The sequence below is a fragment of the Myotis daubentonii genome, chromosome X (assembly GCF_963259705.1).
Source record: "Myotis daubentonii chromosome X, mMyoDau2.1, whole genome shotgun sequence".
Classification (NCBI taxonomy): Eukaryota; Metazoa; Chordata; class Mammalia; order Chiroptera; family Vespertilionidae; genus Myotis; species Myotis daubentonii.
Window position 1 is genome coordinate 11,886,732 of NC_081861.1, and position 16,699 is coordinate 11,903,430.

Consider the following 16,699-nt stretch of genomic DNA (forward strand, 5'->3'; position numbering starts at 1 on the left):
GGGAGAACATATTTGCCAATGATACAGCTGATAAGGGGTGGATCTCCAAAATATATAAAGTACTCATACAGCACAAGCAAAGGAACACAAACAATGCAATTTAAAAGTGGGCAGAGGACCTGAGTAGATATTCTCCAAAGAGGACATACAAATGGATGAGACAAGAAAAAAATGCTCAATTTCACCCATCATCAGAGATATGCAAATTAAAATGACAGTGAGGTACCACCTCACACCTACCAGAATGGCTACCATCAATAAATCAACAAACAACAAGTGCTAGTGAGGCTGTGGAGAAAAAGGAACCCTTGTATGCTGTTAGTGAGAATGCAGACAGGTGCAACCACTATGGAAAACAGTGTGGAGTTTCCTAAGGTAATTAAAAATGGATCTTCCATTTGACACAGTGATCCCACTTCTAGGAATATATCTCAAGAAGCCTGAACCACCAAATCACAAAGAATATATGCATCCCTATGTTCAAAGAGCATTATTTACAAGTAGAGTCCCAGTGCATGAAATTCATTCACTGGAGGGGGGTGGCCCTTAGCCCGGCCTGCACCCTCTTAAAATCCTGAATCCCTCACTCCTTACCTCCCACCTGCTCACTGCTCCTTAGTGGTGCCATGGAGGCTGGAGAGGTTCCCACCACCAGTAATGCACTTGCCAGCTGCAAGCCTGGCTTCTGGCTGAAACATGCCCCTCCTGCGGGAGCACACTGACCACCAGAGGGGCAGCTCCTGTGTTGAGTGTCTACCCCCTGGTGGTCAGTGCACATCATAGCAACTGGTTGTTTTGCAGTTCAGTCGATTTGCATATTATGCTTTTATTATGTAGAATAGCCAAGAGCTGGAAAAAGTGCAAATGCCCATCAGGGAAGAGTGGGTAAAAAAAACCCAATGGTATATTTACATAATGGATTACCACCTGGCAGGAAAAGAGAAGGAATTCTTAACTTTTGAGACAGCATGTATGGACCTGGAGATTATTATACTCAGTGAAAGAAGCCAGTCAGAGAAAGAGAAAAAGTATATGATCTTACTTATATGTGCAATCTAATGAACATTATTTGATGAGCAAAATAGAAACACAGGCATGAAGACAAGGAATAGACTGACAGTTGTTGAGGGGATAGAGCAGGGGTCCTCAAACTATGGCCCACGGGCCACATGCAAATACAAATATTGTATTTGTTCCCATTTTGTTTTTTTACTTCAAAATAAGATATGTGCAGTGTGCATAGGAATTTGTTCATAGTTTTTTTTTAAACTATAGTCCGGCCCTCCAACGGTCTGAGGGACAGTGAACTGGCCCCCTGTTTAAAAAGTTTGAGGACCCCTGGGATAGATTATAGGGAGATTGGATGAAACTAACTGAAGGGATTAGCCAAAGAACATCCATGGACACAGATGACAATGTGGTGAGGGCCAGAGGGTGTGGGGAAGTCAGGTGCTGTGTTAACAGGGGCAAAGGAATGGAAAATGGAGATATCTGTAATAGTGTCAACAATAAAATAAAAACTTTTAAAAGCATATTTCTATTTACAGTTATCTATTCATAGAACATAAATAAAGGGCTATTGCTCTCAGATGGGATGGAGGGTGAGCTATGGGAGAGCGGGGTAATTCTGAATAGAGTAGGGAGCCTGTGTGTCAGGTTGAGGGCAGGATATTCTGTGCAGCCTTAAAAGGAGGCTGCACTGATGAGAAAGCCAGCAGACCATGATCCAGGGAAGGACAGGAGGCACCCAAGGGAAGACCAGGGGAAGGGTGTTGTCATGAGGGAAAATGCTGGGATGAGGGAAAATGCTGGGTCTGGGCAGAAATCCTGGCCCCAGGAAGACTGAGATGTCAATAAACCCCAGACAATCCCCAAATTAGGCTTTATTCTCACTGTCACCTTCCTTCCTTAGGCCTGCTCTTGCCTGGGCCCCAGGGTTCTCCTAATTGTCATCTGAAAGAGTTCATTCATACTTAGAGGACAGATTAATTGTGAGGCAGAAGGTGGGCCATGGGCTAGAAAGGCAGGAAATATCATGGGCTCCTGATGAATTCAGGCAAGGGGTCAAGACTCCACGATGCCACTTACTAGCCATGTGTTCCTGGGAAAATTAGCTGGCCCAATGGGCATCAGGTTTTTCCTCTGTGAAGTAAGTGGGTCTGATAAGCCCTGTCTTATAGGGCTGAAGGGATGTGTGGAGTGTTTGTAAACCACCGTGCACAGTACCTGGTGGAGATTGAATCTGTAATGAATGGCAGTTATTTCTAATATCGTTTTTATCCCAGATACTTCCACTCTCGCCTCTGGCACTGTGATTATTTGTTTGTCATTAAGGTCATATTAGAGAATGTGAAGTTCAGTAGAGCATAGAACACCCAACTGGCCAAACAGTGTGTTCCCAATTCATGGATGTATGCTGACATCCAAGTGTGGGGAGCCTTTGCAGCTGGACACAACACAAAGCTTCTAGAAAGAGAGTCTAGGAACAACTCTTTCCCTCTGTCCAAGCTGCTCTTTCCAAACAAATGCTTTCATTCATTTCACCCCCACCCAAAATCTACCCCTTGATAATGATTGGCCAGATCACACTCAAGATCATTAACATTCAATCCCAATTAGGCTCTCCCAGGCCATCATGTTTCTCATGGCTCAGTAACTGTATTTCTGTAGAAATCTGTGCAGATGATGGGTATAACACGCCTAGTGCTCATACTGTCCAATGGCACTGTGTCTGTGTGCAGGAAACCACCCTTCCTAACCAGGTGGAGATTTCTCTCAGGTTTATCCATGATCCCAAAGGAACTTGTCAGCACAATTTTCCACTTCACACTTCCCTCTCACACCCAAGACATTCAATGTGCCACTGCCACCCCCAGCTTCTTTACAATCAACCCCAGCAGAGGTAATCAGTTTCCCAAATACCCTGGCTAAGGCCATACACATTATTTTTTTTCTTCATTGATTAAGGTATTACGTATGTGTCCTTATTACCCCATTACCCTCCTTCAACCCCCACTCATGCTCTCACCCCCTGACCTCTGTGTCCATTGCTTAGGCTTATATGCATGCATACAAGTCCTTTGATCTCTCTCCCTTACCTCCACTCTCCCCTACCTTGAGGTTTGATGGTCTGATTGATGCTTCTCTGTCTTTGGATCTGTTTTTGTTCATCAGTTTATGTTGTTCATTATATTCCATATATGAGTGAAATCATGTGGTATTTACCGTTCTCTGACTAGGTTATTTCACTTAGTATAATGCTCTCCAATTCCATCCATGCTATTGCAAGTATGCTGTAGTAAAAATGAAGTCCATTCACAAGTGAGTGCTGGTCGCTGGAGGCCCACTGCCTCACCTGTTCTGTTACTTGTTTGTAGGATTAAAGGGACACCTAACCCCTTCCTTATATGACTTCAGCTCCTACACTATAATCCTGTGGGTGTGTGTGCCCTGTTTATGATAGTGTGCCCACTACTATCACAGGGCCTTCCAGAGGACATGTCTGGGGATTAAATGAACTACTGAGCAGAGGTGGCCTTTATGCAGATGAAATCCCTCCATTTTCTTACAACAACCAAGGATCATTGGATAATTTGTTTCATGGAAAGGCAGACAAGAAGAGATAAGAAGCAAAAATAAAGAACCTTTTGCTTTTATTTTTCTATTTCTAAACTCCATCAATTGTACTGCTGAATTCTTTCACATTTCCAAGGAAATCCTTTTATAATGCCATGTTATCTAGTATGGGATCACAACCTAGGATGGGAAGTGTCCCAATTTTTGTTATACAATAGCAAATCTCTTACTCTTGAGCTGGACATGTAGAAATATATATGTGATCAATGTCGTTTACAAACTTATGTGCTAAAAGATTATGAAACCTATGAAAAGGAACATTAGAAAATTTCCTTAAAAAATCTCAAAGTAATAAATCATAAATTTCTCAATTTTCATAGGAGCCCAAAGATTTCCCTGGGCCTCACTACTGCTTTCTCCTCAAACACAGAGTTGAAAATGGTATGCACTTTACGTCCAGCAAAAGAAGTTAATGCACATGGACCCGAAAAGTGCCTGGATACAACTGTGGCTCAGATATAGTGGTTTTCATTGCACTCAGGCCCTTCAGGCAGGGATGGGAGGAAATGGGAATCCCTGTGATTAACTGTGAGCACAAACTTGAGGGCTTTAACCGTGGTGGTCTCAGCATGGGCCCTGGGGCCCCACAGGAACTCATACCGTGCAGGATTGCTATTGGGCACCTGGCGGTACACCAGGTACTGTTCCTGCACCCAAACTTTGGTGATGAGTTCTCTGGGCTCCCCATAGATCCAATGCTCCTTCCCATCATACACCCCTAAAACACTCAGTGTTTCCCAGACTTTCTCCTCAGGGGCACAATCATTCTCCAAAGCAATTACCCAGAGAAGTGTGACCAGGAGACCTGTGTTGGGATATGTATGGCCATCGCTCATTATCCCATGATAGGTGAGGCCCAAGGCAGTGACCAGGACATAGGTGTGGGCACTGGGGCCCACTTCCTTCACATCAATACCAAAGACCAGCTGCATACACTCAATGGCTGCACTGAAGATCTCAGGAAAGTGGTCCTGGTGCTCTTTGATGACACTACTCAGCATTTCTGCCTTTGTGGTCGGCTCCTTTGCACGATACTTCAGGAGCAGGAACTCCACCATTTCTATCATCTTCAAATGCAGTGCTTTGTGGAGCAAGGAATCGGCATCTTCATCAGGGCCTCCCTCACTGTTTGGACCCGCCTCATCTTGGCTGCTGGAGCTCTCATCTTCAGATTGGCTCCATGGAAAGGCTACCATGGCATGGGGGGAGGGGCAGGCATGCTGAGGACTCTGGGGAGGACTTGGTGTCTCAGCAGCAGACACCTCGTCTAGGCTGTCTATAAACAGGACTGAGGGGGAGGAAGACCGAGAGGAGCAGAGAGACAGGGCCTCCTCCTCCCCCTCCCCTTCCTCCTCTTCCTCATGCATAGCCCAGAACAGCTCCTCTGCCAGCAGGTCAGGGATCTCCCTCGGGTCCTGATGGTCTTCCTCAAGCTCACTCATATGATGACCAGGCATGATGACTTGTGCTTGAACAGTGACTGAGTGTGAGCAGAAGATGGGCGATGAGGAACCACGGGCCTGGGGAAGAGTGGGAGTGAGAGAGGCATGAGCTGAGAAACACACCCTAGGCGGCTCTGACAAAGGTGACTTCCAGGTCTCTCCTTTAGGGGTTTACATGGGACTCACAGGGCTCACTCCTGATCAGCCTGCCCACTAAGAACCTGAAGTAGGAAGTGACATGACTGTTCAGGGTATAGAAGGCACAGCACAGGGTTCTGTAGCTGATGGTGGGGTGTGGAGGTGTCAGGCAATGTGAGGACCCTCTGACATGGGTGGGGAGCCCAAGGGGACATATTCATGGTAGCCACCTCACCTTAATTCCTAGCACATCCTGGCCTCCTGCGGCTCTGTGACCTTAGAATATGTAGAGTAGACCAAGGCCTTCACCTCCTCCAATCCACGGGCTCTGCTATAGGGAACAAAGGGGCACTTCAGCATGCACATGGCAATCACAGTCCTGGGACCCCAATGCTGACAGGAGGTGCAGTAGGACTCTGTGAGGTCCCCTCTGTTGTGGGTGGGAGGTTCCTCCTTGCACACGTAGGATACTTACCATTCCCCTGCCACAGCCTGACCCCTCACTGCCTTCTGCTGGCCTGAGGTCAAACTCTCAGAACAAGACCACACACACCTGACACTTCAGTGAAGAAAATGAGGGGGTCCCTCTCCCAGAGGATCAAGAAGGGGTGACTGAAGATTTGGGTCCATCTTTCCTGGGTTAAGGCTCTGATCACTTCTCACCATGACGCACTGCAGGGTTTCAGACCACTCTCTCTGCTGACTGAGCCCAATCTACTTAGACTTAGGCTTCACCTCCCTGAGGTACAGGAGTAGGAAGTGAGCTGAGCTAATCCAGGCACTATTCCGAGTTTCTCCATTGCTGACAGAGGAGGCAGGGTAAGTCTGGGTTCCCATGTGCTCTGCTTCCCCTCAGTGCTCACCTTGATTCCTTGCAGGTTCTGGGACTCGTCTCTCTGTTGACAAAATGTGGATCCTGGGGATGATACGACGTATGGTCTCACACCAAGGTCCTCACCTTGCTGAGAGCTCTGAGACAAAAGTGAACAGGAGCTCCATTTGCAACCACCCATGCCCAGATTCCCATACAACTGACACCAGGGCCTGGCCCATCTGGTCCAGGTGCAGAGTTCCCTTAGTCTGGCCTGAGGATACTTGCCTTTCTTCCTGGCCTGGCCTGGATCTGAATCCAGCTGACCCGATTTCACCCTGAATAACTGTCCTCAGTGAGAAAAGCTCAGGAGGAGCAGGCATGTGGAAAGGGAGAGCATGTCACACCCAGGTACCCCTGCCTGGGGAATCTGGATGCTGAGGACAGGGCACTCCCTGATGCTGAGGGCTCTCTTCTCGGGGAGCACATAGCTGCAGTTTCCCACAAGAAAGCATTCACACCTTTATGACCCTTCCACAATTTCAGCTCCACTTTGATGAACTGAAGGCATTCCCTCTGACCTAGGCCCTGTCCTTCCCGAGTGCCCTCAGACAAACGTGAGGAGGAACCACCTCTGCAGACCCATGCCAGGCCTTTCCCAGGGCTGACAGCAGCACAGACTGGGTTCAGGGCACCCATTGTCTGGAGTGTGGTATCCTCCTTCCTCCCCGAGCTACCCAGGTTTACTCAGAGAGTGCCTGGGTCCTTTCCCTTCTGCTGAACTGAGAATGAATACTGCAGGCCATTCCCACCATCTCTCTGTGACCACCAACATGGACTTTAAGATACACCACTTTGACTATTGTGCCAAGTGACCCAGTTGTGCCAGCAGAGCCTAAGCCAGCTGGTCCCTGTGTTTACTGGGGTGGGAAGTACCACCATCCTGCCTCAAGACCCACACTTTAATTACCAGCATTGCCTGGCACACCTCCCACGTTGCCTTGAATCCAGCACCTTCAGGAAAATGCCCTCACCTCCCTTGGCCACTCCTAAGGTAGAAGTCTGGAAGCAACCCAAATCCACAGGCCTACCATGAGGCTTGCAGGTGCTGCTGGCAGGAACAGGCACACTGTGGACACGTATGGCCCTGGCCAAGCCTCAGGCATACATACTTCAAGGTGTGCTAGGGGCTTCCTGAGTCCTAACTCGGGTCCTCACCTGGTATCCTGGCAGAGCCCTGCAGCCCCCTTCTTTGCCTACCTGGAGCCTGACCCCTCAGAGCTCAGGGGGTGGAGTTCGCTTGTCCTCCTGCAGGATCCTCACCGTGACTCCTGGCTGGAGCTGGAACCTCCTCTCTGTCAACCTGAGAGGCCCAAGACAGGAAGAGAGCATGTGGTCATGGGCCAGGCACCTCCCAGGGTTCACAGTAGGGGTAATGTGGGGCATCTCTGTTGTGGGGTCCTGGGTCCCTCAGTCTTCCCTTTGCATGTTCACCTGGACTCGCGGCATGACCCGGGTCCTCCCCTCTGCCGGCTTTGTGGTTCCCCCTGAACTGCCAGGGCTGACATCAGGTCTGGGCTTCTGCGGTTCCTCTCTGCATGGTCACCCACCATAGGGCCTCCCAACACTTTCAGCAGGGCAGACTTCTGTGGATTCTCCTCCGGTTAGGGTTCCTGGATTCCCCCAGTCCTCCCTGGGGGTCCTCACCTTGACTCTTCCCTCTGCCCACCTGAGACCCTGCTCCTACACTGAACCCCAGAGCCTGTCAGACCCAGATGCAACGGTCAGGAAAAGCACCTTGACTCTGGGCAGTGCTTCTGGATCCCTTCTGTGGACCTGAGGGAGGCCCTACAGTTCTTATCAAGTTTCCAGTCTCCCTCAGACCTGAATGCTGAAGTCAGGAGACACCCCATGCGGTCACCAGCCCTGTGGCCTTCCAAGGCCGACAGCAAGGTGGGGCTTTGTGCAGCCTCTACACTGGGAGTTCTGGGTCCCCTCAGTCCTGACACAGGGTCCCCATCATGACCCTGGCAGGTCCTGGGTCCTTCCTCTGCCTCCCTGGGGCTGGCTTGTGTATGAAAGCCCACAGTGTCACAGACCCTGATTTGAAGGCATTAAATGCCACTTGAGTCCGGTTAGTACTACTGCCCTCCCCTCTGTGGACCTGATTCCCTATATGGCCTTCTTTTTTCATTTTTTTAATTTTATAATAATTCTTTATTGTTGAAAGAACTAGAGGCCTGATGCACGAAATTTATGCAAGAGTAGACCTTCCTTGCCCTGGCTGTCGGCACCAGCTTCCCTCTGGCACCTGAGACCTGGGCTTCCCTCACAGCCCTGGCTTCCGGCCCTGACTTCCTGAGGAAGGACTCTGGAAGGCTGTCCAGTCTAATTAGCATATAATGCTTTCATTATTATATATTACATATGACCCCCTCCACCCCACCCATGTCCCCTTCCCCCGCCCTCACCACCCAATCATTGTGTCCATGGGCCATGCATATATGCACACAAGGTTCTTGGTTGATTACTTCCCACCCTCCCCACCTTCCCTCTGAGATTCCCCAATCTGACCCATGCTTGCATGTGTCTGCATCTATTTGGTTCATCAGTTTACTTTGTAACTTAGATTCCACATATGAGTGTGACCATGTGATATTTATCTTCCTCTGACTGGTTTATTTCACTTAGCACGATACTCTCCAGGTCCCTCCATGCTGTCTCAAAGGGTAAGAGACCCTTCCCTTTATACAGCTGCATAGTATTCCATGGCATAAATGTACCACTGCTTTTTCATCAGGTCATTGATGGGCACCTGGGCTGTTTCCACATCTCAGCTATTGTAAACTGTGCTGCTATGAACATAGGGGTGCATACATTCTTTCTCATTGGTATTTCCGGTTTCTTCGCGAAATATTCCTAGAAGTGTGATTCCCTACACTTTTCACCAAGTCCTGAGTCTTACTCAGTCCTGGATACAGAGGTCAGGAAACTCGGCACTTGGTCTTTCACCAGGGAACATCCCAAGGCTGATAGCAGGGTAGGGTTTATGGGGTCCCCTGGTTGTGGGGTTCAGGGTGCCCTCCTTCATCCTGTGGCTGTGCTCCTTACAGTGAGCCCCAGCGTATCTCAGACCTGCATGCGGAAGTCAGGACACACCTCACAGGGTCATCTGACATGGGGTCTCCCATGGCTTGTAGCAGGGGAGGGCTTCATGGGGTCCCCTATATTGTGGGGTCCTGGGTCCCATTTGTTTTCATTCAGCAGACCTGTGGCTCTGCTCCTTACACCAAACCCCGGTCTCTCACACCTGATGCAGAAGTCACCCCACCCCACTCTGTAGTACCCCGCACACTGGTCCTCCCCGAACTTAGGATTCTGGGGTCCAGGGCCCCCAATCTCCCTCAGGGTCCTCAACTTGACAGCAGCAGGACCTGGGGTCCCCCCTATGCTGCCTGAAGCCCCGCTCCTTCTACCAAAGCCCCCGTGTCTCTCAGACCCAATGCAGAAATCACAAAGCACAATGCGTGAGAGCACCCCTCCTCCACCCCAGGAGGCCTGCCCGATGGACACTCTTCTGGGGTACAGGCCCCCAATCTCCCTCAGGGTCCCCACGCTGACTCCGGGCAGGTCCCGGACCCCCTCTACCGACCTGAGACGCCGCGGTGACACGGAGCCGCCCGAGGGTCTCAGACCCAGAGGACTGGGAAGTCAGGCCTCGCAGCTTGTGGTCCCCCCGCGCCTTGGGTCCCCCGGGACTGACTGCTCTGGCCCAGAGTCACCTCGTCCCCCCCACGGCCTCACCATGAGGCCTGCAGGTCCTGGGACCCTCCCTCTGTGAACCGGGAGGCCGGACCCCCACACGGAGGCTCTCACCCCCGAGACCCCAGGGAGGCCTGTGGCCCTCACTCCCCAGGGCTCCCGGCAGGGGCTGAACTAGCTCCCGGGGACCTCTGTCTGGTCCTCACCCTGATCCCAGGCAGAGCCTGGGCCCGCTGGTGCCGACCTGAGGTGGCTCTCCTCAGCGCCTGTGCCGTCTACCGACCCGAAGCCGGCCTCCCAAAGATGGCGCTCAGCTCCCCCAGGCTTCTCAGGCAGAAGTCAATGAGTCAGTGACATCACTTCCGGAAACCAATTGTGGGGTCATCCAGGCCTGCTGACCGGGGCGGAGTTCTGCTCTCGGTGCCCAGCACCCCTTCTGGTCCCTACCTGGGCTGGATGGCCTGGGCCCCCACCCTGTGCTGACCTGGGTCTGTGCCCCTCAGGCCAAGTGCAGGCCTCCCCAGGTGCCTCTGGGTCCTAGAGTCCGGGAGGTGGGCGGGAGTGCGGAGCCGGACAGCCCTGCCTGAGGTACCCGGATGTCACAGGAGCACCAGCCTGGGTCCCGGGGTGGGCCCTCTGTGTGGGCGGCTGGAGCCCTCAGTCCTTATTGGAGGGTCCTCACAGCCCTGGCTTGGACACCGTGGTCACATCACGGTTCCCAGAGGCGGCGCTGCAGAGCCGTGGTTCCTGGGGAGCATCAGACCCTAACTGCCTCCCCTGCCCCCACTTCCCATGGTGCCTCTTCCCCAGACCGCCTGGCACTATGGAAACATTGTGTTCTACATGTTTCCTTTCAGTAAATTCGCTGAGCTACAGCAGGGATTTGGAGCGGGCCTGTGGTTTCGGGGTTATCTGTCTACCTTTGCTTGTCATTGCAGGCTTTTTTCCTTTTTGATCCTCATTCATAGTAATTATTACATTTTGCACCTCTACCTAGTTTGTATACATTTTATTTATGAATACATCTTTGCATATATGTATATGCATGTATAAATCTGGATATATAGTGTATGTGTACACATATAGCCTAAATGTTGATCAGGCGTGTTTATATATCTATAGGTGCTCATACTATATATATATATATATATATATATATATATATATATATATATATTTATATTCATATATTTATATTTATATTTTATATAAATATATTTTATTTATATTTTTATACATTTATATTTTATATATTTTTATATTAAAAATATATATTTTTTAATTTATATATATTTTTTATATATTTATAAATATATTTTTATATATATTTTATATATGTTATGGGTTGGCTCAGTGAGATAGACCACCGACTCATAATTTAAATTTAGGAACCTTTATTAAGCTGGCCAGCTGTCTGCAGTCCCAGCACTCCGCCAAAGCAAAGGCTGAACTGAAGCAATGACTGCAAGTGTTACAGCCTATTTATTTGCAAAAACTACAAAGTTACAGAGCCTTGTTTACACAATTTGTTCCCGATATAGTATAGCATTATCACCTTCCTATCTATGTTTTCCGGGAACAGAGAGCACAGTATATTGAGGATGGACCATGAGACCATATCTCAAGGCCTGACCTGATGTCAGTACCTTCCTATCTGTCTGTTCCAGGAACAGACAGTACAGCGCAGACAGTACAGCGCACCCTGATATGCAGCCCAGTACATTCCCTACTGGTCTTATTGGGAATCAAATCTTTGATTCAACGTCCTCCTCTAAGATTCTGGAGTATTGGGTGTATAAAACCATTAACTTTACAGCATGTATCCAAAAGCTGTTGTAGGTCCCCAAGGGCTGGCGAGGTTGTGGCTGCAGGTGGAGTAGGGCTGGGGCTCCCAGAGGTTTGTGACCCAGGGGAACCTGGAAGTTTAGCTGGGGCTGGGTGCTGTGGCTGGCTCGGCCTCTCTGGCTTGTCTAGGGGACGCAAGGGGCCAATCGGGTTGAACCACCGGGGAAGAGTTCGGCGTTGAATGGTGAAGAGCTGGCCAGGATCTCGGCCGCTTACATAGTCTTAGTCCCCACGACTTTCCCCCTTCCCATTGGTCAGTCCACCAGGCGAGAGGCATGAGGAGGATGGGGTTACAATTTCCAATCGTGCAGTTCTTCGGGGCCCCAGGTCGAACCTCTCTGTTCAGACGGAGGAGCTTGTTGGTGGGAGGTTTTTTCCATGGGGCTAGGGTCTCACAACCCCAAGAGGCACAATAGAAGTCACCCTCTCCTCCACAGTTACTACCCCCTTCCCGGGGGCAGACATAATGTTGAGTGTGCCACAATTCTTGCTCTAGGGCTAGGTCTCCGCACCCGTAACCCCTGGCTTTGGTGACCTGGGGATGGCCCCCCGAGCCATACCCAGTCGATGCAGTTTTGCTACGGGAATTTCCCCAGTTTTCTCCAAACAGTTTACAGAGATCTGTCGGGCTGACAGGCACCTCTATTCCAACAACAGAGCCTATAACAGTCCCATCAATAGTACGTGTGACCTCCCAAGAGTAATTTCTGGCCAAATGGGGATTTCCCAGTCCCGGCTGCAGGCAGATGAGGAGAGTTAGGAAGAACACCGAGTGAGTCTGACCTTCAACGGGTCTCCGGTCTTCTGGACCCGCCATCCCTCGACGCTGTCGTTCGTTTTCTTAACTTGCGTACGATGGATCCAGTGCCTCTTTCCTGCGACTTTGATGGCGGTTGGAGTGCTCTGCACCACCTGGTAGGGTCCATCCCATCTAGGTTCCAGGCTGCCAGGGTCGTGACGCTTCACCCAAACGAGATCTCCCAGAGAGAAGGCAGGCTGTGTTGGACTGGATCTCAGCACGTCCTCCTCCCGTAAGGCTCTTACCACCTGTCGTGCTGAGGAGGTGCTGCTCTGCAAAACCTGTAAGGACTTAAGCAAATTTCGGGTAGACAGTTGGGCAAGCTCTTCCTCCCTTCGGCGGGGAAGAAGAGGTGGTGGCCTGCCAAATATAATTTCAAAAGGGGTGAGTCCCTTTATGTATGGAGTGCACCTAGCTCTGAGGAGAGCAAAAGGAAGGAGACTTACCCAGTTTTCGCCAGTCTCTAATTTTAATTTAGTTAATGTTTCCTTTAAGGTCTGATTCATCCTCTCTACCTGTCCAGAACTCTGTGGCCTATAGACACAATGCAATTTCCAGGTAACCCTCAGGGCCTTAACTATGGATTGTGTAACTTTGGCGATGAACGCTGGGCCATTATCAGACCCTATGTATAGTGGCAGGCCAAACTGGGGGACAATTTCAGTGAGGTGTTTTCTAACTACTACCTGTGCTGTCTCTGCCTTAGTTGGGTATGCCTCAGGCCAGCCAGAGAAGGTATCAATAAAAACCAGCAAGTATTTATACCCTCCTTGTCCTCCTGGTATCTCAGTGAAGTCCACTTCCCAGTGTTCTCCAGGGTTCTGTCCTCGGAATCACTGCCCCGGCGCGGCCACAACAGGGGGCCCTTGGTTTACCCAGGCACACACTTGGCACCTCCTAGCCACATCTTGGGATATTTTTCTGGAGCCCTGGGATGTAAAATCCTCTTCCCAGTAGTTCTGATAGCTTCGTTCCCCCCAGGTGGGTGCTCTGGTGGGTCTGGGAAGCAATGGTCTGCCCCAGGGCTTCTGGCACTATAGGCCTTCCATCTGGCAGGATTAGCCATCCAGCCTCTCCTTCCTGGGCCCCTAGTTTCACAGCTAGCCTCTGCTCCCCCATCACATAAGTAGGCTTCTCTGGGAGCCTTCGTGCTGGCAGGGCTACGAGAACTTCTCGGGGCCCTACTGGTCTTTTAGCCACGTCCTTGGCGGTTTGGTCTGCAAGTCGATTTCCCTGTGCTTCGGGACTATCACCCTTCTGGTGCCCTCGGCAATGAATTACTGACACTTCTTTTGGCCCCCATATGGCTGCCAGGAGGTTAAGTATCTCAGAAGCATTTTTAATGTCCTTTCCTCCTGAAGTCAGGAGGCCTCTTTCCTGATATAGGGCCCCATGCACGTGTACAGTGGTGAAAGCATACCGACTGTTTGTGAAAATGTTCACTCTTTTTCCTTTTCCCCACCAGAGGGCCTGAGTGAGTGCTATAAGTTCTGCCTTTTGGGCTGAGGTGCCTCGTCCTAAGGCCTGTGCCCAGAGAACCTCCTTTTGTGTCACCACTGCTGCCTCCACATACCGGGTACCTTCCTCTACAAAGCTGCTCCCGTCCGTGTAGAGGGTCTCATCTGGATTCTGCAGGGGCTGGTCCACAAGGTCCTCTCGGAGGGAAGTGAGGGCAGTCAATGTCTCCTCGCAGTCATGCAAAGGGGGCTCTGCCTCATCATCAGGGAGGAGTGTGGCCGGGTTTAAGGCAGCCGTTTTCAGGAAGCTGACTCGTGGTGGGTCTAGCAGTAACACCTGGTACTGGGTAATGTGGACGTTGGACATCCATCTCTCCAGGGGCCTCCTTAATAAGGTCTCAACTGCATGCGGAGCAACTACTTGGAGATTTTGGCCAAAGGTTAGCTTTGAGGCTTCCTTTACCAGGAGGGCGCTGGCTGCAATGGCTCTCAAGCAGTTGGGCCATCCCGAGGCCACCGGGTAAAGTCTCTTAGAGAGATAAGCTACGGGGTGTTTCCATGGTTCTAGGGGTTGTGTGAGGACCCCGTTCGCCACCCCTTTGTTTTCAGCTACATATAGCTGGAAGGGTTTGGTTAGGTCTGGCAGGGCGAGTGCCGGGGCACTTATCAGGGCTTCTTTCAGTCTTTTATAAGCCTCTTTTTCCTTTTCTGTCCAGACCAGGGCAGCCTCCTTTCCCCCCGTTGCAGAGTATAGTGGTCTCGCAATTTCTGCAAAACCTAGTATCCATAGCCTGCAATAACCCACTGCCCCGAGGAACTCCCGGACTTGCCTTTTGGTGGTAGGCCTGGGGATTGACAAGATGGCCTTTATTCTGCTACTGGATAAAGTTCGCCTACCCTCTTCTATGTTGTAACCCAAGTCGGTTACTCGGGTAGTGCATAGCTGAGCTTTCTTGGTTGAGATCCGATACCCCAAATGATCTAGGGTGGTCAGCAACTCTCAAGTGGCCTGTCTACAGTCCTGTTCCTCCTCTGTGGCCAGTAGGAGGTCGTCTACATATTGGAGCAGAGTCACCCGTGGATGATCCTGACGGAACTCCCGGAGGTCTTGGTTTAGGGCCTCATCGAACAGAGTGGGTGAGTTCTTAAACCCTTGTGGCAACCTAGTCCAAGTTAACTGTCCAGACTCTCCCTCTGTCGGGTCCACCCACTCGAAGGTGAAAATAGGTTGACTCTGGTTTGCCAGGGGAAGGGAGAAAAAGGCATCCTTTAGGTCTAAAACAGTATAGAACCAGTGTTCTGGCTTAAGGAGGCTGAGAAGGGTGTAAGGGTTCGGAACCGTGGGATGGATAGTCTCAACCCTCTTGTTTACTTCCCTTAAGTCCTGCACCGGCCTGAAATCCTCAGTCCCTGGTTTCTGTACTGACAACAGGGGAGTATTCCAAGCAGATTGGCAAGGAATCAAGATTCCAGCCTCTTTCAGCCTCTTAATGCGCTTGGCGATTCCCACTCTTGCTTTCTGGCTCATTGGATATTGCCAGACTCTGACTGGGGTGTTACTGCTGGTCAGCTGGACTACAATTGGAGGCTGGTGTTTAGCTAACCCTGGCGGATTGTCCTCTGCCCAAACTCCCCGGATAGCCTGTCTTAGTTGTTGGAGATAGGCATCTGCGGAGACTTCCCCAGGCTCCTTCTCATGTGTTAAATATTCCTCCTGTAAGGGCAATGTCAGAAGATAGATCCCTGCAGTCCCTGGGTCTTGCAATTTGACCTCTGGCCCTGGCCCTTCAAAAGAGATTGTGGCCCGTAATTTACTCTGCAAGTCCAGGCCTAGCAGAGGGTAAGGGCACTCTGGCATTACTAGGAATGAGTGAGTCACTGAGCCGTTTCCTAGGTTGCTGATCCGACCTTTAGTCCATGGGTAGGATTTCACTTTTCCAGTTGCCCCTTTGATGGCGATTTTGGTCTTAGAGACCGGACCCACTGGCTGTTGCAGGACAGAGAAGGTGGCTCCCATGTCCACAAGGAAGTCCACCTTTTGGCCCCCCACTGTCAGAGTTATCCTGGGCTCCTGGGGGCCAGCTGAGCCCTGACAACCCTAATCCACCTCCTCCACCAGCACGGGAGTCGGTTCCCCCACACGTTCAGGGCATTCCCTTCTCCAGTGTCCTTTCTTTTTGCAAAGTGCACACTGATTTTTTCCAAGCCTGGGTTGGACTCCTTTTCTCCCACGAGGCTTTACTTCATTCTTATTGTCACTCCGGCCCCTTGGGCCTTTTTCCTCGTTCAGGGCCAGGAGGACCTTGGCCATCTGGGTGTTTAAACCTGCTGTAGTGTTCTCCCGATTGTTAAAAACCTTCTGGGCCACCTCAACCAACTCAGAGATTGATTTCCCCTCAAAGCTTTCTAACTTCTGCAATTTTTTCTAATATCTGGGGCCGACTGGGAAACAAATGCTACAATGACAGCCCTTCGACTTTCCGGGACATTAGGGTCAGGCTGTCTCTGTCACCTTAGAGAGGTTTGTGGGTCTCTGAGCAACAGCTTGGATGCCCCCCAATAGAGTCTGGTGATACCGATTGAGAGCCTCCTTTCCCCTCTCACTATTGGGATTCCAGTTAGGTTGCCTGGAGGGAAACACAGCCTCTAATCTATCTTGGTCAGAGGTAGGCTACCCATCCAGACCCAGTAGAAATCTCCTCCCTTCCGCCTTGACTCTCTCTCTCCTCTGAAGTGAAAAGAGTTTGCATCAACTGTTGGCAATTATCCTAGGTAGGTTGATGGGTAAAAAAAAACACAGACTCTAAAA

At 50.5% G+C, this 16,699-nt stretch overlaps 1 protein-coding gene across 1 annotated transcript; it reads right to left on the reverse strand.

The window, feature by feature from the left end:
• Positions 1 to 4,088: 4,088 nt before the first annotated feature.
• On the reverse strand, positions 4,089 to 5,093 carry LOC132224780 (melanoma-associated antigen 1-like). Its single transcript, XM_059679882.1, has one exon. The coding sequence runs from the start codon at positions 5,091 to 5,093 to the stop codon at positions 4,089 to 4,091; it is 1,005 nt and encodes a 334-aa protein (XP_059535865.1).
• Positions 5,094 to 16,699: the final 11,606 nt, after the last annotated feature.